At 40.6% G+C, this 27002-nt stretch overlaps 1 protein-coding gene across 4 annotated transcripts in view; it reads left to right on the forward strand.

Moving 5' to 3' along the window:
* Positions 1 to 27002, forward strand: part of GRAMD1C (GRAM domain containing 1C) — an 83597-nt gene that overhangs the window by 21462 nt on the left and 35133 nt on the right. For 2 of the 4 annotated variants that reach the window (XM_073308639.1, XM_073308648.1), the window contains exons 3-6: positions 10446 to 10530; positions 15630 to 15733; positions 16964 to 17059; positions 18831 to 18911. In XM_073308639.1, coding sequence (XP_073164740.1) covers positions 10446 to 10530; positions 15630 to 15733; positions 16964 to 17059; positions 18831 to 18911 — 366 coding nt within the window. Of the gene's footprint in view, positions 1 to 3297; positions 3441 to 10445; positions 10531 to 15629; positions 15734 to 16963; positions 17060 to 18830; positions 18912 to 23421; positions 23483 to 27002 lie in introns of those variants that run through there. The other 2 variants (XM_073308647.1, XM_073308656.1) reach the window with 2 other exon arrangements.

A 27002-nucleotide genomic window follows, 5' to 3' on the forward strand; every position in this document is an offset into this window, starting at 1 on the left:
AGTTCCTAGTCTTTTAAGCAACAGAATTATATTATTCTGGTAATCTGCACTATAAATGTGACTGTTCAAGAAATGTGCTTCAATATGATAGTGCCCTGACCTGGTTATAACATAGTTTGATCTTGCCTATGTGGATGAAACCAACCTATGTTGTTGTAACCATATTAAGAAACTGTGGTCTAGGCTCTAGTAAAGACCAGGGAGTTGGTGAGATCTGTGTGGTGGAAGGAGTTGAGTGTGTGCAAAGAATTTACTTCTAAAGATCAGAGTACCAATCCAACGGAGTCATAAGATTAAATAAGTTTCGTGATGTGCTATGCCTGTTTGTGAACTGTTTGACTACAGTATTCCAGTACCACCTCCAGCTGCTTTTTCAGAAAAGCATAATATGCTGCAGGTCAGGACTGAGGTGCCTTGGTCAAGGCCCAGGACTGGGATAGTATGGGATACCTTTGGTCAGGACTGAAGCAAATCAGCCCAGAGCAGCATGTGGGGAATCCAGGACTGGGCTACTATGAGGGTGCTATGCTCAACATGGAAGTGAGTTGGCAGGGCAGTGTAAGGGGGAGCTTGCATAGCATCTGATTGTACTACACCTGGCTTTTAAAACTAATGTTAGAGGGACAATGTGGGTAAGGTAATATCTTCTTTTGGACCAACTTCTATTGGGGAGAGAGAGACGCTCTTCCTGAAGAAGAGCTCTGTGTAGCTCAAAATTCACTTTTCAGACATGGGTTGGATTTATATGGATATGTGTTGGACTGTGTTCCCTCCAAGGTGTGCGGCTGTGTGGCTGCACAAGAGCCCACCAAGGGCCGTTCACTTAATTAGCAGAGCCATGCAGGCGTGCACACCGCACGGAGGGGTGCAGCCACAGGTGGACCTGGAAGATGGCAGTGGGGTGAGGTGGGGAATAGGGGGTGGGTGGGGGCAGTGGGGCGAGGTGGGGGGTGGCGATGGGGGAGCTTGGGGAATGCAGGGCTGTGGCCGGGAAAGACGCAGTAGCTCTGGGTCTGGGGGTGCCCCTTCAAATCCCCAAACCTAGCCCTGCCAAACCCCTTGCTTCAGGGTTTGTGAGGCCCCCATAGAGGTCAACGTATTTCAAGCATAAAGAAACCGTAGCAATTATTTTATTTCATGCACCAATACTAATGATAAAATATTTTGTTTCCTATGTCAAGAAAATGGATAATTTTGTTTTATGCCTCAAAGGAATAGATACATGTAAGATTTGAAAAGGCTACTGAAAATTTTGCAGTGTTAATTTTCTTTTTATTTGCGTTCATATTAAATCAACATCTTAAGCGGTGCACCTTGTTAGTTATCCCTTGTTTTAATATTCTTTCTTCTTCCATACCTATAACTTTTTAAAATATATATATTATATCTAGGTTTTTTGTTTCTACTGGTGGTGCACAGCCACACATTACCTCGATACTGGTGCTGCACGTAACAAAATTCATTCCGCACCTGGATGGAAAAAATTAGAGGGAACATGGTAGTGTTCCTTCACAAAATCTTCTCTACAGACACTTGATATTTGGATTACAGTAACTCCTCGCTTAATGTTGTAGTTATGTTCCTGAAAAATGCTAGTTAAACGATGTTAAGCGAATCCAATTTCCCCATAAGAATGAATGTGAATGGGGTGGGGGGGTTAGGTTCCAGGGAAATTTTTTTCACCAGACAAAAGACTATATATATAGACTATACTTATACTCTAAAACTTATACTGTGTGTGTGTGTGTGTGTGTATATATATATATATATATATATATATATATATATATATATATATATATATATATATATATATATATAATATTGTATATCTATATTATACTCTGGTGTGTGTGTGTGTGTATTTATTTCCAGGGAAATTTTTTTCACCAGACAAAAGACTATATATATAGACTATATATAGTCTTTTGTCTGGTGAAAAAAATTTCCCTGGAAATAAATACACACACACACCAGAGTATAATATAGATATACAATATTATATATATACATACACATACATACACATACACACACACACACACACACAGAGTATAAGTGTGTGTGTGTATATATATATATACACATATATATAGACTATATATATATATAGTCTATAAGTGTGTATATATGTATATATGAGTATAAGTGTGTGTGTGTGTATGTATATATATATAGTCTTTTGTCTGGTGAAAAAAATTTCCCTGGAAATAAATACACACACACACACCAGAGTATAATATAGATATACAATATTATATATATACACACACACACACAGAGTATAAGTTTTAGACAAACAATTTAATACTGTACGCAGCAATGATGATAGTGAAGCTTAGTTGAGCTGGAGGAGTCAGAGGGTGGAAGAGGGTGGGATATTTCCCAGGGAATGCCTTGCTGCTAAATGATGAACTAGCACTTGGCTGAGCCCTCAAGGGTTAACCCATTGTTGTCAATGTAGCCCGACAAGGCAGCACGAATGGAGGGAGGGGACACAATAGATGCATGGCAGTGGCTGCAAACATTTCCTGCGGAAACTGAATGGGAGGATGAACCCACGCTATCCCACTGGAGCGCACCACTCCCTCCACTTTCCAAAGTGAGACACAGACACGCACACCAGGAGTGTGTGTGTGTGTGTGTGTGTGTGAGCGAGAGAGAGATGTGCATTGCCCCTTTAAGTAAGCTGACCCCACTCTAAGTACACTTCATACTTATGACCACATGTGGAGTACATACACTACACGCCCCCTAGCATGGGTATAAATAGCAGTGTAGATGGTGAGGCACTGCTTAGGCAAGTAAAGACACGCCAGAACCTTAGGGTATGTACCCTACATGGCTCTCTACATGCCCAGGCAATGCATCCCCCATCTACACTACTATTTTTAGCAGTGTAGTGTTATGCTGTCTCCCCTCTACCAGAGCCTTTCCCTGGTGCAGGGAAAGACTCCATTGGGGAAATGCTCCGGCAGCTCCCTGCAGCAGGGAAAGGCTCCAGCAGTGGCAAAGCAGAAACACCTCATCTCTGTGTTTCAGCTGGAATATTTAGTACATGAGCATTCACTCTGTGTTTTGTATTTTAATGTCCCTTCTCTAGAGATTTTCTGGCTTGTGCTCCTAAAGCAGAAATGATGTAGCTGGAATGAAACCTTTTGTAATACTATTGGAGAACATCTCACCTGACCCCAGGTCTGACTGAAGGAGAAAACTACCTCTCTCTCCATTCTGTCACCACAGATAAACTGAAAACATTTAAAATCTGTTTCTCCTTCAGCCTCTGCAAATAGGAGGGGGGCTGGGCCAGAGAAGGGAACATAATGACACTAGAACACAGACCTGTGCCTGCCAGTGACCAGCTGGAAGAGTTCCCTGTGCTTAGGAGACTCTCCTCCCCAGAGCAGCTCAGGGCGAATGAAGAGGATCAGAAAATGAATGTAAGTAAGACCTAGTCCTGGCTCTTTAAACACTTTCCTGCAGTGGCTATGAATATGCTTGCATTTCCTTCATTGCCTGGAAGTTTCTGGTAAACGGACTTCTACATATCCTACAGCAACTGGGATGCTTCTTCCAGCATTATATTTATTTTCCCTCTTCTTATTGGTTAAGAAGTGCCTCATGTGTCCTGTTAAATGAAGCATAATTGTTTGGAAAATCTAGTAATAGGTGACTACAGATGCTCAGATGGCTCCTTATTTTCAAAAAACAAAACGGCTGACAGCATGCACACACACCCTGTCCAGGACGGTTTAAACCACTCACTTTACATGCTAGAGAAAAGAACAATCTGGTGCGTGGTTGGGAACAGGACAAAATTCATCTACAAGTTACCTGTCTGAACATGTAGCCCATGTTGATAGTGATTAAAAGTCATTACCATCATACAGCTTTTTGGCTTATGTGAAACAAGCCTGTGGCCTTCATCAACCTCCTCTTGGTTAAACAACATTTACTGAAGTTAGACATTTTTAAATCAGCAGGGCCATATAAACTCACATCCAGGAGTTTTAAAAGAGATGGCCGAGGAGCTGTCTGAATAGTAATGTTGATTTTTAATACTACTTGGAAAATTGAAGATGTTCCAGAGGGCTGGAAGAAAGTTAATGTTCCACCAATATTTTAAAAAGGGTAAATGGGATGACCCAAATAATTATAGGCCTGTCAGCTTGATATCAATCCCAGGCAAAATAATGGAATGGTTAATCTGGAACTGGATTACTAAAGAATTAAAGGAAGGTGATATAATTTATGCCAATCAACATGGATTTATGAAAAATAGATTTTGTTAAACTAACTTGATTATTTTTTGATGAAATTACAAATTTGATTGATAAAGGCAATTTTGATATGATATACTTAGGTATACTTCTGTAAAGCCTTGTACTGCATGACATGTTAAGGAATAAGAACAATACAAAATAAACAAGGCACACGTTAAATAGATTAAAAATTACTAAATTATAGGTCTCAAAATGTAATTGTAAATGGGGAAACATCAGTGAGTGAGTGTGTTTTTAGTGGGATCCTGCTGGGATTGGTTCTTCACCTTCTTTTGTTTAATTTTTTTTTAATCAGTCACCTGGAAGAAAATATAAAATCATTACTAATAAAATGTGTGGATGACAGAGTAGTGGAGTGGCAAATAATGAAGAGGACAGATTGCTGATATGGAGTGATTTGTATCGTTTGTTAAACTGGGTGCAAACAAGTAACGTGTTCCAATATAACCAAATGTAAGGTCACACATCTAGGAACAAAGAATGTAGGCCATACTTACAGGATGAGGAGACTTTATCCTAGGAAGCAATGACTCTGAAAAAGATTTAGGGATGGATGTTTGATCCTAAGGAGGCTGAAGTAAGAGAAGTTTGAACAGGAAGAAACTCATTACTGAAATCCATGGGAAAACCACTGGGCTTCAAATGCTGATTTTAGGTAAGTTGCAATATATATTTGAGTGTGGTAGTGGTGAGGTAAATGCAGTTTGATTGTAACCTAAGTGGCGGTTCTGAATTTTATTGCTAGACAATGTCCAGGAATTCCAGATGAAAACAGTTAACCTGCACTTCACTGTCCCTGAGAAATGGTGCACATCTGGTCTCTGTTCTTCTGTTTCTTCAGCCCAGTCTTCTCAAAATACACCACTCCAGGCCATATTTACTTCCAACCTGCAGGCTGACTTCAGCACTACATTCCTTCTACTCTTCTACTTTGAAGGATTTGCATTGTTGGTGGAGAGATGAGGTGGCTCAGCACTGCTTGGCTGTAGACACGGGGAGCAGAAATGAAAAGACAGGCTTTGCTGATTATAATTTAAGGTCTAAGTGAGGCTAACGGCTATAAGCAGTGAATATCTAACACTGATGGCCTGAGGGCTTTACATGGCACTGGGACCCAACGTGCTGCCCTGAGTACTTAGCAGGAATTTGTGCTAAGGTCAGAAAGCACTGTTGGCAGGTGTGAGGGTCTGTGGTTGAGATCAGGATACATATGGGGGTATGTCACCACTGGTGAAGCCATAATTTTGTTCATAGCTATTTATATTTGTGTTCATAACTGTAAAATAAAATCCAGAGAACGCAAGATGTCAACTAGTGTGTGATGTGGTTTGTCCTTCCTGCTCTGGGACACTGCAACCAACAACAAAAGGCAAATGCAATAGACTGTATAGCTCTTCTCCTTCAGGTCTTGATTCAGCAAGGTTCTTAACCATGTGTGTCATCCCATTGACTTATGCATGTTCTCAAGTAACTTCCTTTCCAAGTGGTTGCCTGAGATGTGTTCAGACTTTTTGCACTTTCTAGGAAACATTACATCTTAGGGATAGAAAGATAAGGTGCAGTTTAAACAGTTCCGTTTACCTATGGAGCCTCATTGGAAAAACAGCATAGAAAACTATAGTTCTTTATCTGCTGAATAATACATTATTAGCTGAAGGTATCTTTTAGTAAGACTCTGTTTTATTGCAAAGAGACAGAGCTAAGGTTGCTTTTGGAGGGTTAACTCTGAATTTCCTGATGGATACAGTTTTAAGTAGGACAATCTGGAAAGCTCGTGGGTTGTCTGGGTGCTTTCTAAAGATACTGTGTACTGAAGTAACAGTCTCTTCTGTAATACTTTTAGTTCAGGAATGCTGGATAGGTCTTGCTTTACTCTGCTGATATTTTTTTCACAAATTGCATGGCATACCTAAGGGCATTTATATAATGGGCAACAAAAATTCATAATTAGTCTTCATTACCTACCTTTCCTACAATGATTTATTTTTAATATTTACAAAAATTGATCAGATAATTGGTGATATGGTAGTGCATAGTTTTTCACAGGTTGTCTCCACATATAGCTATCTAGTTTCATTATAGTATTGTTGTAGTGTGGCATTGCATGATATCATATGTATGATGACATAATTAAACTGTGAGAAATGCCCAGGCTCTATAGTGCTAAAATTGAAACCTCTACTTCCTGTATAAAATGCTAGAGCTTTTGTCTACTTGTTGCCAGTCCTCTGCATAACCTCTGTGGCATCTCATGTAGCCCAGAATGAAAGCCTATCATAAATTTCACTACACTTAAGCTTGTAGAACAATTGAGGTATAGTTCTTGGAGAAGTTGAAAAGTCTTAGGAGTTTTTTGTTTTCTTTTTTTTTTTTTTATATTATTCATTTATTTGTATTATCACAGCATCAATGAGCTCCAGCCTTTTTGTGCCAGTGGTCTGGAAATTTCTCCCATTTGTCTTCCAGCACAACTTGCCCTGCTGGTTATGGCTGGCTGGTTTAAAAGATTGGGTGGCTGGAAAGTCAACACTTAATTCTAGCCCTAGGAATGCGAACCAGTTGCCATACAAAGCAAGAAAAGGAGAAGGTTAAGAAAGTTCAATGTCTAAATTCCTTCCAGTGGAACTGGACTGATTAGATAAGAATTCAGAGCAGGTTTTTCCTAGCTGTCTGAAAAGCTTAGTGTGCACATAAGCAGGATGATTTCTTCTTGTTGTCCTCTGTTCAAATGATTGGAAAAACCGACATGATTTTATATGCCAACAAAGGGCTCTCAGGTAAGGAACATAGAGATAACAGGTTTAATGCCCTAGAGATTGAGTGAAACTTAGTGTTTAGATTCTGGAGACTCTCTAGAGTTTTGTTTCTCAGTGCTGTTGCCTGGGTTGTGTCAGGCATTAGGCTTCTACAGGCACATTCACACTTTCTCCACTGCCTCATGCCCTTTTCCGAATATCTAGCTTTTGCATAGCTCTTTTCTCTCACACACATTGTTTGGAGACATTACGTCTCCTTCCCCTTGGAGGGGTAGTTCCTTAAACTGATGATACTGAAGCCAGTGTGAGAAAGCTTGTAGTTTGATTATCTGTGTCACATTTACTGTACTGGACTGTAAATACATTTGTTTGTGTGTGTACCAGTGCTCCATCATCACAAGCACAGATTGCAGTCATTAAGCATCAAGTTCAAAAACCCTAGACTCCCTGAAACCACAGGAATCTCAGCAGAGTTGACTCAGCTTTCCAAGATTCCTAGGTAGACAAATTGAGTTCCTTGAAGTTTACTCTGAATCTTTTGGATAAGACCTTAAAGGGGCACTTTCACAAAATGTAGCCAGTTCCAAACAGTGAGTTAAAAGCATGTATGCTGTGGTACGTGTGCCAAATTCTCAGGCAACAACTCCTGCATATTGTAACAGTGTTAATATTAGCAAAAAGAAAAGGAGGACTTGTGGCACCTTAGAGACTAACCAATTTATTTGAGCATGAGCTTTCGTGAGCTACAGCTCACTTCATCGGATGTTAATATTTACAGTTTCCATAACATACCCAAATTATAAAGTTACCGAATTGTAGAACACACAGGCCCTGATTAAATGTAGTTTCCTGCCAATTCCTTTCCAAATGCCATCCAGCCTTTGAATTCCCCTGCCAATTCTTCTGATTTACAAAGCACATCTTTTTCAGTTTTAAAAATGTGTTTTTCTCTCCTGTTGCTGTATGAGAGCTGCTCATCAACCAGAGGTGCTGGCTGTACCCAAAGTTCTGTTTCAGTAAACAAACCTAAAAAATAAAGAAAAATATTTTTAATTCCTTTTATTTGGAGTCGTCATAGGTGGTATTTGTAACACTGCTGACTTAAAAAAAATACAGTTAGCTAAATGTAAAAAGAGCACTTGCAAACTTATGAGGACTATTCATTTCAACTCATCACCTCATGGTATCTATTTCCTTGTCATCCTGACTAAAGAACTTGAGTCCTGAGCATAGGCAGACAACCAGTGCTTGATTTACACAGGGTCATCAGTTCTGGCAGTACAGAGCAGAAGTCCCAGATGGGAATGTTAAAATCATAGAAGTGAGGTTACATGAGGCTTCCTTCACTTAGGAAGGAAAAATCAAACTGCACAACTACAAAATGGGGAATAACTGGCTAGGCAGTAGTATAGAATCATAGAATATCAGGGTTGGAAGGGACCCCAGAAGGTCATCTAGTCCAACCCCCTGCTCGAAAAGTACTGCTCATCTAGTACTGCTGAAAAGGATCCTAGGGCCTATAGTGGATCACAAATTGAATACGAGTCTACAAGGTGGAGAGAGTCCGGAGAGCAACAAAAATGATAAAAGGTTTAGAAAACCTGACCTATAAGGAATGGTTAAACAAACTGGGCATGTTTAGTCTTGAGAAAAGAAGACTGAGGTGGGACCTGATAACTGTGATCAAATAATGTGAAGGACTTCTATAAAGAGGACAGTGATTGATTGTTCTCCATGTCCTTTGAAAGTAGGACAAGAAGTACTGGGCTTAATCTGCAGCAAGGGAGATTTAGATTAGCTATCAGGAAAATTTTTGTGATTATAAGGGTAGTTAAACTCTGGAACAGGCTTCCAAAGGAGGTTGTGGAATCCCTGTCACTGGAGATTCTTAAGAACAGGTTGGACAAACACCTGTCAGGGATGGTCCAGGTTTACTTGGCCCTGCCTCAGCAAAGGGGGCTGGACTTGAGGACCTCTTGAGACCCATCCAGCCCTACATTTCTACATTTCTATGATTGTATACCTAGAGCTAATGCGTTTGGGCCATCACTATCACTCCTTTACTAAAAATAACTCCTAGCTAAAGACTAATTTACTCTGGGCAGAATTACTTTGAAAACTTAAAATTCACAGCTACAACTGGCTGTTAACTGATGCAATGCATATCGTAATAGTGCATGGAAAATGGACTAAGCGTTTATAAGAGAGTCTGGTCAAATGGCCAAAAAGTGATTAATTGTATTTTACACTGAACTGCTTGATACAATGGTACAGAAATGTGTGTGTACGGAACATGTCAAACATCTGTTGACACCTTTATTATTCAGAAAGAGCAATGGCCAATTGTTGCTTACATCTCTTAATAAAAGTTTCATACACTAGATCTAATGAGGCTTTTATGGTATGTTTATATCCCATTGTTGGGACACTGGGAGGCGAGTTCTTCCTCTTTCAGTTGTAATGTTGCTAAAACACAATGATTTGTACAGGAGCAATTTAGTTTATTGTAAATCACCTTACTGTTAACAGGGAATCGATTAGAATTTGTTTTTACAATACCATTTTCTATGGAAAGTGTTCCAAAATTCTTTATATATTATTGAAGTTTAGATCCACATTACAAAAACCACCACCATGGTTCGTACCAATTGGCCCCTTTGTTGGCAGCCTCAGCAGAGAGGCTAAGGCTTGGTCTTCACTACAGACTTATGTTGGTATAATGACGTCGCTCAGGGAAAATCCACACGCCTGAGCGATGTAGTTATACCAATCTAACTCCTGGTGTAGGCAGCGATAGGACAGGAGGGCTTCTCCCATCAGCAGAGCTATTGTCTTTTGGGGAGGTGGACTAACTATGCCACTGGGAGAAGCTCTCCCTTCACTGAAGGTAGTGTCTTCATTAAGCACTACAGTGGTGCACTCTGCAGTGCTGTAAGTGCAGACAAGCCTGTAGTCTTAAAGGGTCCCTGGAGACCAAACTACCCTGTTACCCTTAAATGTGATCCCTTTATTAAGGGGTGAATCATATAGGTAAAGCAGGATCAGGAATCTTGTGTTGCTGGTACCTACCTTGTACCTGTTCTCTGGACTTCAGTCTTTAGTGTCACCAGTCTACCAGTTTAATTACTGAAAGTGGCAAAAATCCCATTGTGCAGCTGCATTTCTGAGACAATGCTGTATTTAACAGATCTGATATTTCGGTTTGGGATTTTAGTTTATAGCAGCATAGCATTGTATAATGGAGCATAATGACAGTGATAAATACATTTAGATACTGTCTATTCTTTTCCAGTTTTCTGGTGTTTATTTTCTTTACACTATAACCCTAGTTTCCTGCTAGTATGAAGATAGTTGATAGCTGAAAATAAAGCTGTTTACTTTAACCTTTCACCTTTCATTGTTGCAGATCTCAAGTTCCACTTATAAATATAGGAGTGAGGAGTTTAAGAGACAGTTTTCACATCTGCCAGATTTGGAGAGGCTCATAGTAGGTAAGATGTGAACAAACCAACCAAACTGTGTTATTGCTGATAATGTCAAACAACTTTAGCTTTTACTTCTTAAAAGTAGACTCCTATGCTGGAGGAATGCTGCCAGCCCCTCTGGATGGTGGTCATGGGGTGTCTCTTAAGGTAACTTCTCCTACCCGTCCCATAGGTGGCCAAACATCTATTGGCCAGGGTTCGTATGTAAGGTAGCATCTGTCACAGGCAATCATGAGGGGAAAGGCGAGGCCAGGGCATCCTGAGAAGGATGTGCTGGGACAGCATATTGAATAGATAGGCTCAGAAATGTTTGGATTATGACTGGTCTGGAGAGTGTGGGGAAAGAGCAGAGTTAGAATTATATCCTAGAAATTTTGATTTGTGCCACTGGACTCTTTTCTGGCATGGGCAATACATTTGGTGCATCTTCACATACTGCTGCTTCAGACACTTAATGGATGTTGAATGAGAAGGGGGTGAAGGGGGGCAATTTTTTAAAACGGTAACTAACAAAGGTTAACTAGGTTTAACAGAGGAGAGGGGGTTAATACAGAATCTAAACTCAAAGCTCTCTTGAAATGAGTCTCAGCAAATGAAGCCTAAAAAAATAAAATCATGTTTCTCGTTAAGGTGACACTGGGTTTAAGTGAAGCATCTTTAAAAATGTGTCCAAGTGCAACCATTTCTCAGGCTGGCAGGGAATTGAACACTGTGTTAGTGATGCCTATCAGTCTGGCTTTTGCAGGAGATAAAGTCCCAGAAAGCATTGCTCACTGTTGTAATTGCATGAGTCCTGTTTCTGGCACGTATACGCCACTGCCAGTAGAGATTTTGCCACCCATGAAAAAGCAGCAATGGCACAGAGGCTAGTAGATGTTACCTTGACAGACAGACAAATGTCCAGAGGGACTCCTGAAAGCTTTCTCCTTGCATAGGAGTCTGTTTTTAAGACGGTCAGGGTTGCAGGGAGAAGAATTGGGATGTTCTTCTTTCTGAAGCAATAGACCGCCCATGGCGGAGGGAGGAGAGAAAGAGACTTGCAGCCCAGAACTGTCACTTCTTCCTGATATGCTATTTCAAAGGACTGTATAAGGCAGAAGTCTAATATGAAGGCATTTCTTCTGGAAGGTGATATGCCCTGGCACCTACGTCAGGTGTCTCATTAGGTGAATGGTTTGTGAAAAATTAATTTGTCAGAGGCAGCTCCTGTGTCTCAAGGGTGGTGTTTTTTTGGTGGTGGTGGGGCGGGGGAAGTAAAGGGAAAACTCCCTGTCCCCAAAGTCATGGCCTATGAATTGTGTTGCTAAACTCACCTTGCTTTGAGGCAAGGTAGTGAATGGGAAGGAGAAAGAACTATACCATCAGGTCTGGGAAAGACTATGCAAGAAATGAAGCACAACAAGCAGTGTCTTTCTGAGGGATTAATGTACCTCTAAGGGGCACTCTCAGGTAAAAATCTTACCTATTTCTTGGGGACCTGTGATGCTAGCCTAGTGCTAAGCGGAAAAGATGCACATTTTAAATTCACCATGACCCAGGGAAATAAGTTTAGATTTTTTTTTTTGTAAACATGTCAGAATATTTTTGGCTGTTAGACAGGTGGTAAGTATTTCTAAGGTGTCTCGAATAGCTAGGTAAGTCACACTTACCATGAGCTCTGTCCCTGCTACTTAATAATCAGCTCAGAACCTTAATGAATCATAGAATCTCAGGGTTGGAAGGGACCTCAGGAGGTCATCTAGTCCAACCCCCGGCTCAAAGCAGGACCAAACCCCAATTTTTGCCCCAGATCCCTAAATGGCCCCCTCGAGGATTGAACTCGCAACCCTGGGTTTGAGCAGGCCAATGCTCAAAGCACTGAGCTATCCCTCCCCCCAAGAACCTCACTAAAAAGTGGTCTGCAGAATTTAGGACCATTCCATGGAGTCTTTTCTTCAATCTAAAAAGAACTTTGAGTTTGTTGGACTCAGAGAGAAAATACAATGATATCAGCTACCACCAGCCCCAGATACTTATAAGAAATGCATAGTGAAAATTACTCCAGATCTCACTGTAGTTATGGAAATGAATGGGAAAATATGTAAACAACTCTACAATCTTAACTGGATGACTACTGCTAAAAAGGATAAAGCTTGCTGATCACCAGGGTGAACTGGAACCGTGTATTCTATCGAGAGGACATCGGTGGAACTGCAACAACAGGATTACAGATCTGGAGAAAAAGAATGGTTTGACTAGAAGAAAAACAAGAGGTTTGTGAGAAAAGAACATCAGGCTGTTGTATTTACCTGAAGGCACTGAAACACCTATTTTGAGCCCACTCTGCCAGATGTTACCAAATGGAGAACGTTTAAAACCCATCAGACCCACTATCTTCTTGCCTCTGTACCTGCTGCTGCTGACTCACCTCACCACTTCTTAAAAGGTCACTCAGCAAGCAAGCCTGACTGCACCACTGGAGACCCACTTAACAAATACACTGTATCAGAGATAAGTATTCTGATACCAACATAACATCAGGGTTTATCTCTTGCAATAAAAAGGCAGCCTTTAATCCAGCAAGAAAGTCTTGCTAGATGCTTGGTGTTCAGGCTACAGCACCGTCTACCCAGAAACAGCCAAGTGCTTTTATAGAAGAGAAATTAGAACTTTCATCCACCTGGAAGATGTGACATGCTAAATCCTTACATCCTTCTCAGGCTGCAATGGAAAACGAAGTTATTCTATGCCATCAAGTGTACTTCTGTGTTAAAAATAGGACATTCCTGTGGACTGGGTTCAATACACAGTAAATTAGAAGAAACATATCAAAACATAGTTTGAGTTTATTAAGTTACTCTCTGATAGGGATGATTAAGAAAGCAACTAAGCAAATTCTATGAAGCATATTTGCCATGAACAGGTTACCTAGGGTTTGAAGAATAGACTTGCTGATGGATTAACCCCAGCCATATAGCACCTCCTCAGTCAGAAGCAAACAAAGGCATTCTTTTATGTAATTACTCTTTACCCCATGGGAGTAGCATTCATTTAAAAGGACCTTTTCTGACCTCCAGTCTTAAAACCTTTTGTTTGCTTGGTATAGTGGATTTGAACCCAAGCTGTATTAGTTATTCATCTATAAATATTTAAGGTAGTAATTACCTACTCATTGTTATCCACAGAAATGTAACTACTGCTGTTCTTTATAATATGTTTTTCTTTTTTTTCTGGTTACTCTTGTACATTCTTATAATTATGAGAACTGGAGTTAAAGATTATACAAAAATGACTGTGATTCCATACCTATACTATAAACTAAGTGCCTTTGATTTTCATAGTGTAAGCATTTAAAAAATCTGATTGGAAGAGCACCATTTAATTAAAAAGTTTTTCATCTTTAACATTTTATATCCGTTTTTACAATTAGGCTCGTAGGTTACTAGAACTGGGATTAATGTTAATTCTCAATTTTCAGTTTGCCTATTTTGTGCATTTTGACATCCCATTGTGTATAGTCAGTTCCACTGTTTTGTTGCTGATCACTTGCATCACGCTCATTCTCTACTCTGGGGGGATCCCATGTGCATATTCTTCCCTGAGCTCCGCAAGAAAGCGTGTTTACTAGTAGCAGCAAAGCTGACACCAAAGAGGCTGGTTGGCAAGTGTACAGAGAGAAGGGAGATAGGGTGGAGAAGTGGCCCCTGTGTGTTTTGGTGGTGGTGATGATCTTATACCTGCCCAAAAGACCCTTATAAACACAGAAGGACATCAAAAAATTTAATAAAAGAGTTAAGATGGAATTCTTTTAAAAGTCAGGACACAGTATTTAAAGGATTCTCTATCAGAAGACTGATTTGGACAGTGTCTCTCTTAATTTCTGCTGTGCTGCTTGTTAACCTGAATTTCTTTCAGCCTGTTCTAACTTGTTCGTCAGTTCCGCTTTCAGTTTCTCATATATTGGGGTTGCAAATATTGCCAGGTAATTTTAATTTGTTTGCAAACAGTGGTTCAATTTGAATTTAGGGGGGAAATTCAAGGAAATATTTTTATTGGTCCTCAATTTGTAAAAGTTGATGTGTACTAAAGCTAAATTTTGGCCAGTTTCACCTGACAGTTTCCCTGTAATAGTCATGGTTGTTTCAGCCGCATGCATATAATTAATACCTCAAATGTGTAAAATAAATCAACCTAGTATTTATACAGAATTTAAATTCTTAGGGTGGGATTTTCGAAAGGGCTCAATGTTGTCCTAACGGTGCTTTCAGTGTAGGTTAAGAGGATTCTTACCCTTCACTTCAGTGGCAGCAACAAAGCCAGTACTAGGCGTTTATGAAAATCTCACACGTACTGCTTCAGTGGTGAATCTTTCTGCTCCTTAAATCAGAGTGACACCAGTAAAGAAATAAATTAGCTCCTTGCTGTTGTTAATGGAGATCCATTAATGTACTGTTCAAGATACAGTCAGTTCCCAGCAGCGATATTTCAGCCAGAGGCCATTTCATATAGGTAATAAAAAGAAACCTTGATTGAAAAAGGCCTCTGGTTGAAGTATCCCTGCCGGAATGTGGATATCTACTAAATAAGGATTTTTTAACTCGTTGTGGGTTGTGATACGATAAGGAATGTAAAATGATTCACCTTAGAAACGCACAGTTTACTGTGGTATGTGTGACTGGTTGACTATATGTTCTGAATTAGTAGACAAAATATTGCCTTTGTATTCGGCTACTTCATTCAAGTGACTTGAAGCTTGACTTGTAGAGTGCAATTTCAATATTCTGTTTTGCAAAGAAAATCAAGCAGAAGTTCATTGTCTGCCACGCCTTGCCAGATATCTGAAACCAGAGGGTAATACACAATGGCCAGAGTTCTGATTTCCCTGTTCACACAAATAGTTCCATTGACTTTGGTAAAGTAGGACATCAACAGGATTTCTCACCATAAATAAATGGGATTTGGCCCAATATGAGTTTAATTTTTATGGAATTTTCCATTGAGTAATGAAAGATATTCCCCTAGTTTTGATTTCCAAATCAAAGAGAGTTGGGTTTACAGGAAAAAAATAGGGCTGATCCGATTGGACTGTAATGAGTGAGTAAGCTCCTCTTGGTCTTTATGTCTAGATTATGCCTGTGCCCTCCAGAAGGATATTCTGCTGCAAGGACGCATGTACCTCTCTGAAAACTGGCTCTGTTTCCACAGCAACATCTTCCGATGGGAGACCACGGTAAGTTGGTTTGTGTGTTTGATTATTGGTTTGCTTAAAAGAAATCCCTTATCCCTTTTTGTTTTGGGGAATCATACCTGAAGCTTTCTGGTTGAGGGATCCTTCTTGGTGATGGTAATCATGGAGGGCATTCCATTGGGGCTGATACTGCAAAAGGCAGCCGGCCGTCATGACTGGAGTTACAAATCTCTGTTGCACAGTAAAATCAAAGAGCAGCCTGGAAGTCAATGGAACACTAAGATCAGTCTGTTTAAAATTGTCTCTATCCCTCAGTGCTGGAGGGATGGATATGAGGTGAAGTGTCGAAAAAGAAATGCCAAAAGACCATGATGGGATTTTTCTATTTGGATCTTCAGCCTTGTGTGTATAAGCTATGCAAAGATGGCTTCCAGCTGAAACAAACATGCCATAACTCTTACTGATTGACCAGGAGGAAGCTCTTTTTTGGATCACCTTGGGGAGCTGCTCATTAACATTCTAGATAGTTGCAGTTCAAGTGTCACCTATACTAATGTGCAGAGCACCCCCCACTTCGACTGGGGGATTCCGCAGCAGTGTTTATAGACTCATAGACTTTAAGGCCAGGAGGGACCATCATGATCATCTCGTCTGACCTCCTGCACATCACAGGCCATGGAACCTTACCCACTCCTGTAATAGACCCGTAACCTCTGCTGAGTTACTGAAGTCCTCAAATCAGGGTTGAAAGACATCAAGTTACAGAGACTCCACCATTTACACTAGTTTAAATCTGCAAGTGACCCGTGCCCTAGGCTGCACGCCACTTGGCAAATGTACCTACATGCACATCTGTCAGGCTGTTAGCAGAAATGAGACATTATAGCAGAAGAAGGGAGTACAGATGTCTTTTCCAGTGTAGCAGCCAGGATTGGTATTCAGATTTGTGGGACTCAGCTTGCTGTCAGGATAGGATTTGTCATGAATCCTCTAGTCCTGCTGTGGGAGTGGTAAGGGTGCAGTGAATTGTCTGCTCACTATTTGGTTCTGGTGCGCTCGGCTGGGCTGGGCAGGGCTGTGAATGACAAAGCTTTGGTATGCTTTTGCTTAAGGGTGGTGGTCCTGGTGTCCTGTGCCCTACATCTACTGTGCTTTATTCAAGTAGCTTGGGTTAGTTTGATGTTGAGTTCCTCTTGCATGTCTTGTGCCCTGTGGATTTCTGGGATTTAATAACTTTTCTATGTGTGTTTTTTTGTATCTATTTCTGTTCAGATTTCTATTGCCTTGAAGGATATAACCTTCGTGACAAAGGAGAAGACTGCACGGCTCATTCCAAATGCCATCCAGATTGTAACAGAAGGGGAGAAGGTGAAAAGCTAGTATTTTCTTTTTCATAACAATAATTCCTGGGGCACAGCATTTTTTGATTCCTGTTGGCTAAGGCAACCGTCCCAATTTTATATTTAAACTGCAGTTATGATCAGAGAAGTGACTGTTTCTTTAAAAAAAAAAATAAAAAAAATCTTACACCACACATCTGCTCCCTGTGTGTGTCACAGTCAGATCTGATAACTTTGGTGACTAAAACAAGTGTTTACTACTCTTTACTTGGGTTAGCACTGCAGTGTCAGCATACCTGTGGGAGAGGATGTCAAAGTCTATTCTGTAACATCAACAGAATTGTCAGCTAAGTTTCAGTTGCAAAATCTTTATTACTAGGGATGATGCCTGGGCCAGAAAGAACCAAGTGAGTCCGAGCTAGTAACTAGTAATATCATCTTTTTACTTGTTGTTTGAGCAGAGTTGCTGTGGAATCAGTGAACACAATAAACACAGGGCCCCATAATGCCATTTTTAGGGATTTCCTTTTCAGAGTGGGTTTGCATTGGAATTTGATGTTTTGCAACCTCTATAAATAAAACGCATCCTTGGAAGACAGTTGCTATATGCTAAAAGGGCTGTTTTGTAATGGGTTTTGGTATAATTAGGAGCTTCTCCCTGCCTCCTGGGTGCTGTATTCTGCACTAGCTGTAGCTTCTGGGTGAATTTCAAAGGAATTCCAAAGAGCAAGTTGCAAAAGGTTAGCCTGCCCAATCTGGATTGGGATGGGAGTTGGCTAATCACCAGCTTTTCAGTAACCTCCCCTCCCAGAAAAACAAAACTGTTAGGCTGAAAACAGGGTGACAGTTGCCTAGTGTGAGTCTGTTGGTGTTTTTGAGGAACGACTGCTTATTCAATATAGCTTATTCAAATATAGCTGACACTGAAGGGAGACCTTTGCAGTTCCATAATGGGGCCCATGAGTCTTACTAGTTTTTCCCTGCTGCAAAGGACATGATTCTATCCGTGTGTTGAAGAGGTTAGAAACTTTTAAAAATGGAATGAGTAAAAGTGAATGATAAGGCAAAACCCAAGAGAGCAGATTAGGTAAAGCAGAGATTCTCAAACTTTTGTATTGGTGACCCCTTTCACACAGCAAGCCTGTGAGTGCAACACCGCCTTATAAATTAAAAACACAACTGTTTATATTAAATACTATTATACCTGCTGGAGGCAAAGCGAGGCTTGGGGGTGGAAGCTGATAGCTCGTGACCCCCGTGTAATAACCTTGTGACCCCCTGAGAAGTCACAGCCCCCAGTTTGAGAACCCCTGAGGTAAAGGATGATGTGCTAGGCCTTGGTGAGAAGATTAGCAAGAAAAAATCATGCAATCAGTGGGTGTGAAGGAGGAGGGTGAGGGTACTGATAGGTGGAGACTAGTGCAAGCATAGAGGGATACATGAAGGTGCAAGTGGGAGAAAGAGCTTAAGGGAGCAGATAAATGATATAGAGGATATTTTTTATACTGGAGTAAGTGCTTGCAAGTAGATGCCACAAAAAGCAAGAAAAATGTTTTATATAATGTATAGACAGTGGGAATCTACAGGCTTCAGTAAGTGTCCTCAATAGCTGCATATCCCACTGACTGCCTAGTTGTAGGTATTAATCCATTTCCCTGGGGCCATGTTTTTGAGGGTAGGTATATCGTTTGACCATACCATGGACATCGTAGAACTACTACTGCCTCTTCTAGAAACTGTACAATATTGATTCACATAGGAATTCAATAAAGCGAGCTATCATCTTATCTTCCATCCAGTTTTTCTTCACGTCCTTCAGTGCTAGAGATAGAAGCTACCTCAGTATCTTCCGCTTATGGCAGAATGCACTGCTGGACAAGGTAAGGTTTTGTTGTTGTTTTTTGTTTCTGTGGAGGGGGGGAAGGGAGTAATGTAGCTGATCAACACTATTAAAAAAAGTCAAGGATCACTTTTTCTAGTTTCAGAGTAGCAGCCGTGTTAGTCTGTATCCGCAAAAAGAAAAGGAGTACGAGTGGCACCTTAGAGACTAACCAATTTATTTGAGCATAAGCTTTCATGAGCTACAGCCCACTTCATCGGATGCATTCAGTGAAAAATACAGTGGGGAGATTTTAGAAAATAGAGAACATGAAACAATGGGTGTTACCATACACACTGTAACCAAAGTGATCAGGGAAGGTGAGCTATTACCAGCAGGAGAGAAAAATAAACCTTTTTCTAGTGAGCACTAGATCTGCACTGGAGGCTAAATGATTTCAGAAACAGAGGTTTGGTTCTTCAAGTATTCCAATCAAGAGTTGAAGTGGGGGTGGGGTGGGGTGGGGTGGGAGAAAGTATTGGTACTCTCCCAGGCTCCACTTACTTCAGATTCCAGAATGAGACTCCTGTCAAAGAAGATCTTCATAATATGATGATCCTTCGCTTTTCTTGCATTTACATTTTAAATGTAGTCATTATCTGTGAAGTTAATAACTCCGTTGGGATGGCAGAGAAGCTCACACCTCTTTTGGAGCTATTGTTTCAGGCTATTTGTAAACTCAGGCAGATATTACTGGATTGATTTATAGTTGGTTCAGGTTTTTACAGCTCAATATGACCCCTGAGCTGAAAAGACCCAACAAAGATGAAGGCTGAACTACATACAGGTGTGTTTTGGCAACTTCTGCTAGGTAGCTTGATTTATATGGCAGTTTGTGTACACTTAATCTGATGCTTCTTCCTGAAAATGCAATGACATGTTTGTTGCAAAGAGTCAGTGCAAATAACATGCTTCTTTGGATCTCTTTCCTGTAACTCACAGTTCTCATTGTTTTAATATTTCAAAGCAGAGGCAGCTAAATTCCAAGATACACAAATATAACTTTGAAGAAGAATGTCCCCCAGAGACTTAAATCTGCTGCACTGTTTATATACATATCCTGCACATAATCTTAGCTAATTTAGAGTTAAGGTGGCTCAAATGTGTTTAAAAGAAACACAAATGCTAAAATTCAAGGAAAACACCATTTAAGGTAACATTTAACATCCAGATCAGCCACAAATCCACATCCCTTACAAACCGAACACACTGTCACACTCATAACTCCATGTCACACTCCTTTTCCATTCCAGCATCCAGTATAGACAACTACAATGTATCCACCCAATTCCTCCCTATCCCCTATTCAAGTGCGCAACCTTCACTCCAACCTCATATTTTACTTGTACACATTTTCTTGTAGATGTTACCACTACAGGACTGGGTATGGATACTGTATCTTAATCCAGCTCATCATGAATATAAATTGATGTTAGTAATAATAAAAGGAGGCAGGGGCATGTGCAAGAATTTAAATTTCACTGTTTTTGGAGGGGCACATTCTGGGCCCCACCACAGCCCTGGGGCTGGAGGAGCTGTCAGCTCCCACCGGGGCCCCAGGGTCAGAGGAATTGTCAGCTCTCACCATGCCCCCAGGACCGGAGGAGCGCTGTGCCCTGGCCAATTACTGGGGAGCCTGTGCCCCTGCTTGTCTCCCCTTGTGCATGCCCTGGGAGGGAGAAAAATAATTGTCACTTTGGCATGGTGGCTAGGGGAGTGGAATGAGGGGGAAGCCTATGGCATTAGAGAACTATTGTGGCAATATTTTAAAAAAACTATCTCTGTCCTTAGTCAAAAAAGGGAGCATTTTGAAAATTTCCTCAGCAAGTTAGTCAATATTTTAAAATTGCATGTTGTCTTAATGTAGAGTCACTACTGACCTATTTGTAATATCATAAATTTCACAGACACTGAAATGTATATTAGTAGCTTCATCATCACAGTCTTTTGGTGTCATAAATGTCCATTTGCATTTTGTTAAGGGAGCATCAGCAAAACAAAATCTTATCAGGCATGTCGTTAAAACCCTGAACAAACGTAACAAATGGTAGGTTTCAGAGTAGCAGCCGTGTTAGTCTGTATCCGCAAAAAGAACATAACAAAAGTGCTCCTAATTTCTAACGAACAGTTATAACTCATAATCAGGTTTCACTTTCAACTCCTGCAAGTTTTCTTCCTTATCAGTTTTTTGGATGTATTTTCCTCTCTGAATTTTAGTTTAGTCAATTAGCTGTTTTGAGCTTTGCTGGGTACAGAATTGCTCCTGAGTGCAATTACATTGCAGGAAGGAGGAAGGAGCTTTAGGGGTGTGGAATGAAGTAGCTAGAATTCTTCTTGATGTTTCCGAGGCATACATACCAGAGAAGTAGCTCTACCACCCTTGCAGCCAGCCAACTCCTCAGTGCTGATGGGGGTGGGGGGGGAGAGAGGTGTCTTTTCCCCACTCCTTTTTGAGCAGCTAGTGCTGTTGTAGAGAGCTAATTGGGAGCAGGGACTGCATCCTCCCAGACTAATTCTAGCCATCCCTGTGCAGGGTCACAAGGGAATATGGGAGGGAGGGGGAATGTATTGTGCCTCTCCCTCCCTACCCCCCTGCACAACTGGCCAGAATCTATTAACTTTTATCTTGAAAGTCTGCAGAGATGCACAGAAAGAACTTCTGTTCAGTTTCTCATCCAAACTCCTGTAATTGTAAAAATGTGTCCTCATGCTCACTCTGAAGGTATTGTAGGGCAGTATCCTGAACTGCATGCAAGACCAAGTGCTAGTGTTGGATTGTAACATGTGACCTCCTGGTCCTGAAGGAAGAACTATATTGTTTGAGCCATTCTTAAACATGTATTGCGTTTTGTCTGGTTTTCATGTGTGGCAATATGAGAGAGTCATGAGCAAATTGCATGCATTTGTGTTCCCTTGACCCTTCCACCTGTATTTTGCTTACTAGTTCAGCAATACTTGAGATAACCTCTAATGTTTCTGAGCTGCTTCAAACGGGCTCTAAAAAAACCACAAAACTGCCTGCCCCAAAAATAATTTTCTCACTCCCAAAACTGCACTACCTTCAATGCTAGGACAAGCAGGATTTGATATTGGACCAGTGACAGGTTTAACATCGGTTATCAACCATCAGAGCTATAAATAGAAGAATTGAGAATCTCTTCTTTCCAGTGGTGTAAGACTTTTGTTTCTAGAATTAGTAGATTTTGCAATATCAGCGCTTTAATACTGCAATGTTAAGAATATAAAAACTATTTTATGGAGACTTTTAAAAATGCATTCAATATTTTCTTCTCCCCCACCATGTACAGTTGGACTCGTACTAAGGCAGTCTGATTTGTGAGGTAGAGGGATAGGAAAAATAGTATAATTCATCTTTTAAACTCTCTAACACCTTTGCAAATCGATCTTCTAGTGAATTATGTCCTAAAATAAATGATGATGCGGTGTGATGTAAAGATTTTAGTAGCAACAGAACTGGGTGCATCCCAGCTTTAAAATCTGTGGAAGAAAACCCCTGTATAGGATCAACATCTATATATAAAATGCAAAGCCATATTGTTACTATATAAAGCACAAAAACTTGCCTGCTTTTAAACTGTAATAGACAAGTTACGTAATTCAGCACTGAAAAGGTAAAGGCACCAAGGACTCTTTCTCTTTCACTGTGGCTGGGCATAGTATGTCCTGCTTTTCCATTTAAAACTCACGCTGTGGCACATGTGTGTACTGACAGGAGTGAAAAGGTTAAATGAAGAGGCCTGATAAGGGAGCTGTGCTAACAATGCAGACTAACACAGCTGCTACTCTGAAACCTGTCGTTAAAAAAGAAGGTTCTCTCATTGCAGTAAACAGTGGCTTAAGCTGCTTTAAGTGGAGATATTAGTGACAAAAGCTGCAGCTTCTGAAGCCACTCCCTTGAGAAGCTGTGTGTTGGATTCAAGGCATTCTTTAACATCTTTAGATATTTAAAATACTGCTTGAATGGGCATTGTAAAACTCCAAATGAGTTTAAATAAGTCTGTCTCCAGCTGTCTCTTGCTGTAATGGAACTTTACGTACAGCTTAATATGTCTGGAAGAGGAAAGGAAAAGACTGTGTCTTTAACAAACCCTGCTTACCTATGCTTCCTTAGTGGGAGCGGCCTAGGAACCAGACCGGAATCTAGCACAAGTTCCAGTTCTGCAGGCAGACCAGCCCACTTGTGAACAGCTCTGCTACTGCCAAGCAGGAAGTTACGGAGAAACAGGTTTGAAACAGCAGCACATCCATCTTCGACAAGACAAAGATATGTCTTAATAAACAACAATGTAAGCAACCTGCTTACCCCAGGAGTTTTGCCACTGTGTAGTGGAGTCGTCTTCACGTTGACAGCTCAAGGCCCATTGGGTCTTGATTACAGCCAAACTAGCATGGGCTGGGAATTGTTCTTCTGAGTTTTTGGACTTGCTTGGTAGCCATGCAGCCCCTTGGGTTCATCTGCTTCACAGAAAACTCAGCCCTTTGGGGTGAAATGATGTGCTTCTGAATGCAGGAGAGTTCTACAGTCCCAGAAGCACAGGTTGCTGTCTTTTGGTGAGGGCTTGTTTCCTGAGCATCAATATGAAGTTGGCTAAGTAGGTGCAGAATTTGAGAATTGAAAATGTAAGGTTCTCACCACTTTCTATTGAAAGGGACACAGAGCAAATGTGATTAAAAACCATGCTTTCATAATCAGAAATCTGCTAGTAGCCTTAATAAATCAATAGTTATTGAAGCTGAACATTTTAAATATAACTTCCAAATACATTCTGCATTTGTGGAAGTCTTAAGGTATAATAGTCATATAAGAAAAATCGTGTGTGTGTGTGTGTAGGTATAAATATATATATGGATAGCCACATATTTGTGCTTGTGTGTTACCTTTTTTGTACCTTTAAATTTCTGTCACTATTGCAAAACCCTGCAAGCTGCGTAAGCAGGACAGTGGTGTCTTTTTAAAATGTTGTTAATGCACAGATATTTAATATGATTTTTCTTGTAAATTGTTCTTATGTTATTTCTTCATTCGTAATGTTCAATTCCATTGATCTATATGGATCATGGCTGATACACAGTTTCCAGCGTCTTTAGAGACCATTAATGACATTCTTCTTTCACATCCATAAACTCCTTATGCCTTCTTTCCCACTTTCTTCGAGTTCTTTTCAATAAGAAAAATGGACTTTGAGACTGGTTGTTTACTTTGTGGATATAGGTTTAAGTGTCAGGATCCTTTCTCTTTTTCTTACCCCTCTTGAGAATACCCGAGAGCACCTGAACAGGTCAAAATGTGAATTTTGTTGGTGGATTGGGAAACCTGGCTCAATTTCTTAACAATGAAAGGAAAAACCTAGCACTGGACTTCTATAAAGAAATCTGAACACATTTCTAAGATTCCCCTCACCCTTCCTGAGAGTAATATCCTTGTTTAGTCATAAGAATAACCATAGTGTCTCATATCAGTGGTCCATCTAGTCCAGTATCTTGTCTCTGGCAGCAGTCAGTACCGGATAATAGTAACTTACAATTTAGGTAGTTCTGTCCATCTGTAAAACTCAGTGTTTTACAAAAGTGTGTAAACTTCATGGGGAAACTGAGGCACATATCTATTACACAACTCACCCAAAGTCATAAGGAAGTCACTGGCACAGCTGGGAAAAGAACCCAGAACTCCTAAGTACTGGTCTAGTGCCCTATCCTTTAGATTTTGAGAGGAAAGCAGACGGTTCTTTTGTTCTAAGAATGTCCAAGAAAACATTTATGACAAGTAAAGAAACACTGAAGTGTGGCCATTACTACATTAGTTGCATTTTAAACTGTTTTATATTACTTTACTTTTCAAAATGTTGTATGCATATAATTTATATGTAGCTGAATGCTAACGGTATATGGGGTCTTTACAGAGCATGGGGGAGACAGGATACAATGTTCAAAAGTGACTTAGGCACCTAAATCAGACAATTTTCAGAGTAACAGCCGTGTTAGTCTGTATTCGCAAAAGGTGCCACAAGTACTCCTTTTCTTTTTGTAAATCAGACAATGAGATTTCATCTCCTAAATCCCTTTTGACAAATGTGATGAGGGGTTTGACTACACAGGCACACTGAGGAAAGTTAATTTGAGTTAACTGGAAGTGTGAATTAAAGTGGATTAATTCAATTGCATTAAACCCCTGTTCAGACACTTTTTTATTCAGAATTAGCGACCTTCGTTGAGTTCAGTTTAAGTCACTTTGGAAGTGAATGAAGCTACACCGAATTAAGATCATGGTAATTCTGAATGTCACTTAAGCACTTCTGAAAAATTTACCCAAGGTGCCCGTCCTGATCTGTGTTTGTATTCTAAGTAGTATTTATTTGGATTGCGGTGTCACCTAGAGACTCAGGCACAGAGCCCTACAGTGCTAGGTGCTGTACAAACATATTAGAGGGACAGTTCTTGCCCTGAAGTGCTCAGGATCAAATACAGTGTGATTTGTTATCAGTAGTTTGCACAAGTATTACTTTGTCTTTGACCGATTACCAGCACCAGATTATGGGGCTCAGTCCCAGTGCGTTGTGGATGCTACCAGAAATAAATATTTATAAACAATAGAGACTGAGGATGCACAGTGTAGTGTGCTTTGAGGAGCTAGTTGAAAGAGGAGGGATGTGTTTTATTGCACTGGCACAAAGAAGCATTTCAGGCATATGGGGGCAACATGGTAGGAAGGCATAGGGATGAGTGAGAGTAAGGGAGTGGCTAGAGAGAGCTTTTGTATGTATGGACAGACTTATGAAACCATTTTCTGCCACCTTTGTGTTCACAGTGGTCACACCTCTATGCCCAGAAGCAGTTTAAGGATTTGGGGATTTTCAAATCACTTCTTCAAACAAGCTTTTCTCTGTGCATCCTCAAAGCTATTACTAGAAACAAATAACGTTATACTCATTTAGTACAGTGAAAGTGTGCCGATCCAGTGGATCTGCTACCCTAACCTGTGCTAATAATCCTTCATAAAGTGACACGTGTCTGATTTTATTGTTGGCAATTTGTATTAGATTAGACTGTAAACTCTTTGAAGGGACTGTCTCCTACGCTGTGTTTTCACAGTGCCTCATACAAGAAGGCTTAGAGCCTGATTGGGACCTGTAGGCCTTACTTGACTCAAAACAACAAATAACAGTAGTAGCTCCGAGACTGTAAGCAAATTAGGGAAGGCAGCTTGCCTGCTTTGTGTTCTCTAGAGTGCCCAGTTCAATGTAGGCAGTCTAATAGAACTAATACAACTCTGTGTGTGTGTGTGTAAAATATGAATTTAAAAGGGATAGTTGTCCAAATAAGCTGTATGGTTTGTGTACTATAGTGCTTCCTAGGCATTGACTGCTTACTCCTCACATCTCTCCTGTGAGGTTGGTAAGTGTGATCATCCTCATTTTGCAGATGGGGAAACTGAGGCATGGAGAGATTAAAGGCCACCAAGGTAGTCTGTTTAGAGCTCGGATTTGAATGTCGCAGTCCCTTGTGCTCAGTCACTGACTAGACCATTCCATAGGGTGACCAGACAGCAAGTGTGAAAAATCGGGACAGGGGGTGGGGGATAATAGGAGCCTATATAAGAGAAAGACCCCAAAATCGGGACTGTCCCTATAAAATCGGGACATCTGGTCACCCTACCATTCCACCTCTCAAAGTGCTGAACTGTCCTTCCTTGTGACCAAAGGTCACATGGGTTATTCAGCAAAGAAGCCAACTGAGTTGTAGGCAATTTGGCTGGGAAGGAATTTGTGATACCCCACTGTCATCAGTGGCAGCCTGAATGATGCGGCTCAAGTCAAAGGACTGTGACTTTATAGTTTTCACGAGCTCCAAAGGTCAGCTCTGGGCAGCTGTTTGGAGTTGGAGGTGGAGGGGAGAATGGGAGTAGCCTGTGATATTAAGGAAAAACCAGTCAGAAGTTTTCAGCTCTAGTGCTCAGTTTAGATTGGGTTATGTTATCAAATCCATTTTGGCTAGAAGTTTAGCTATTTAAAAATGGAAGATGAGAGTCTCCTTTATGTTTCTAAGGAGGGTTACCAACTGCAGTGGGGCCTGA

The sequence above is a fragment of the Lepidochelys kempii genome, chromosome 1 (assembly GCF_965140265.1).
Source record: "Lepidochelys kempii isolate rLepKem1 chromosome 1, rLepKem1.hap2, whole genome shotgun sequence".
NCBI classification, from domain to species: Eukaryota; Metazoa; Chordata; order Testudines; family Cheloniidae; genus Lepidochelys; species Lepidochelys kempii.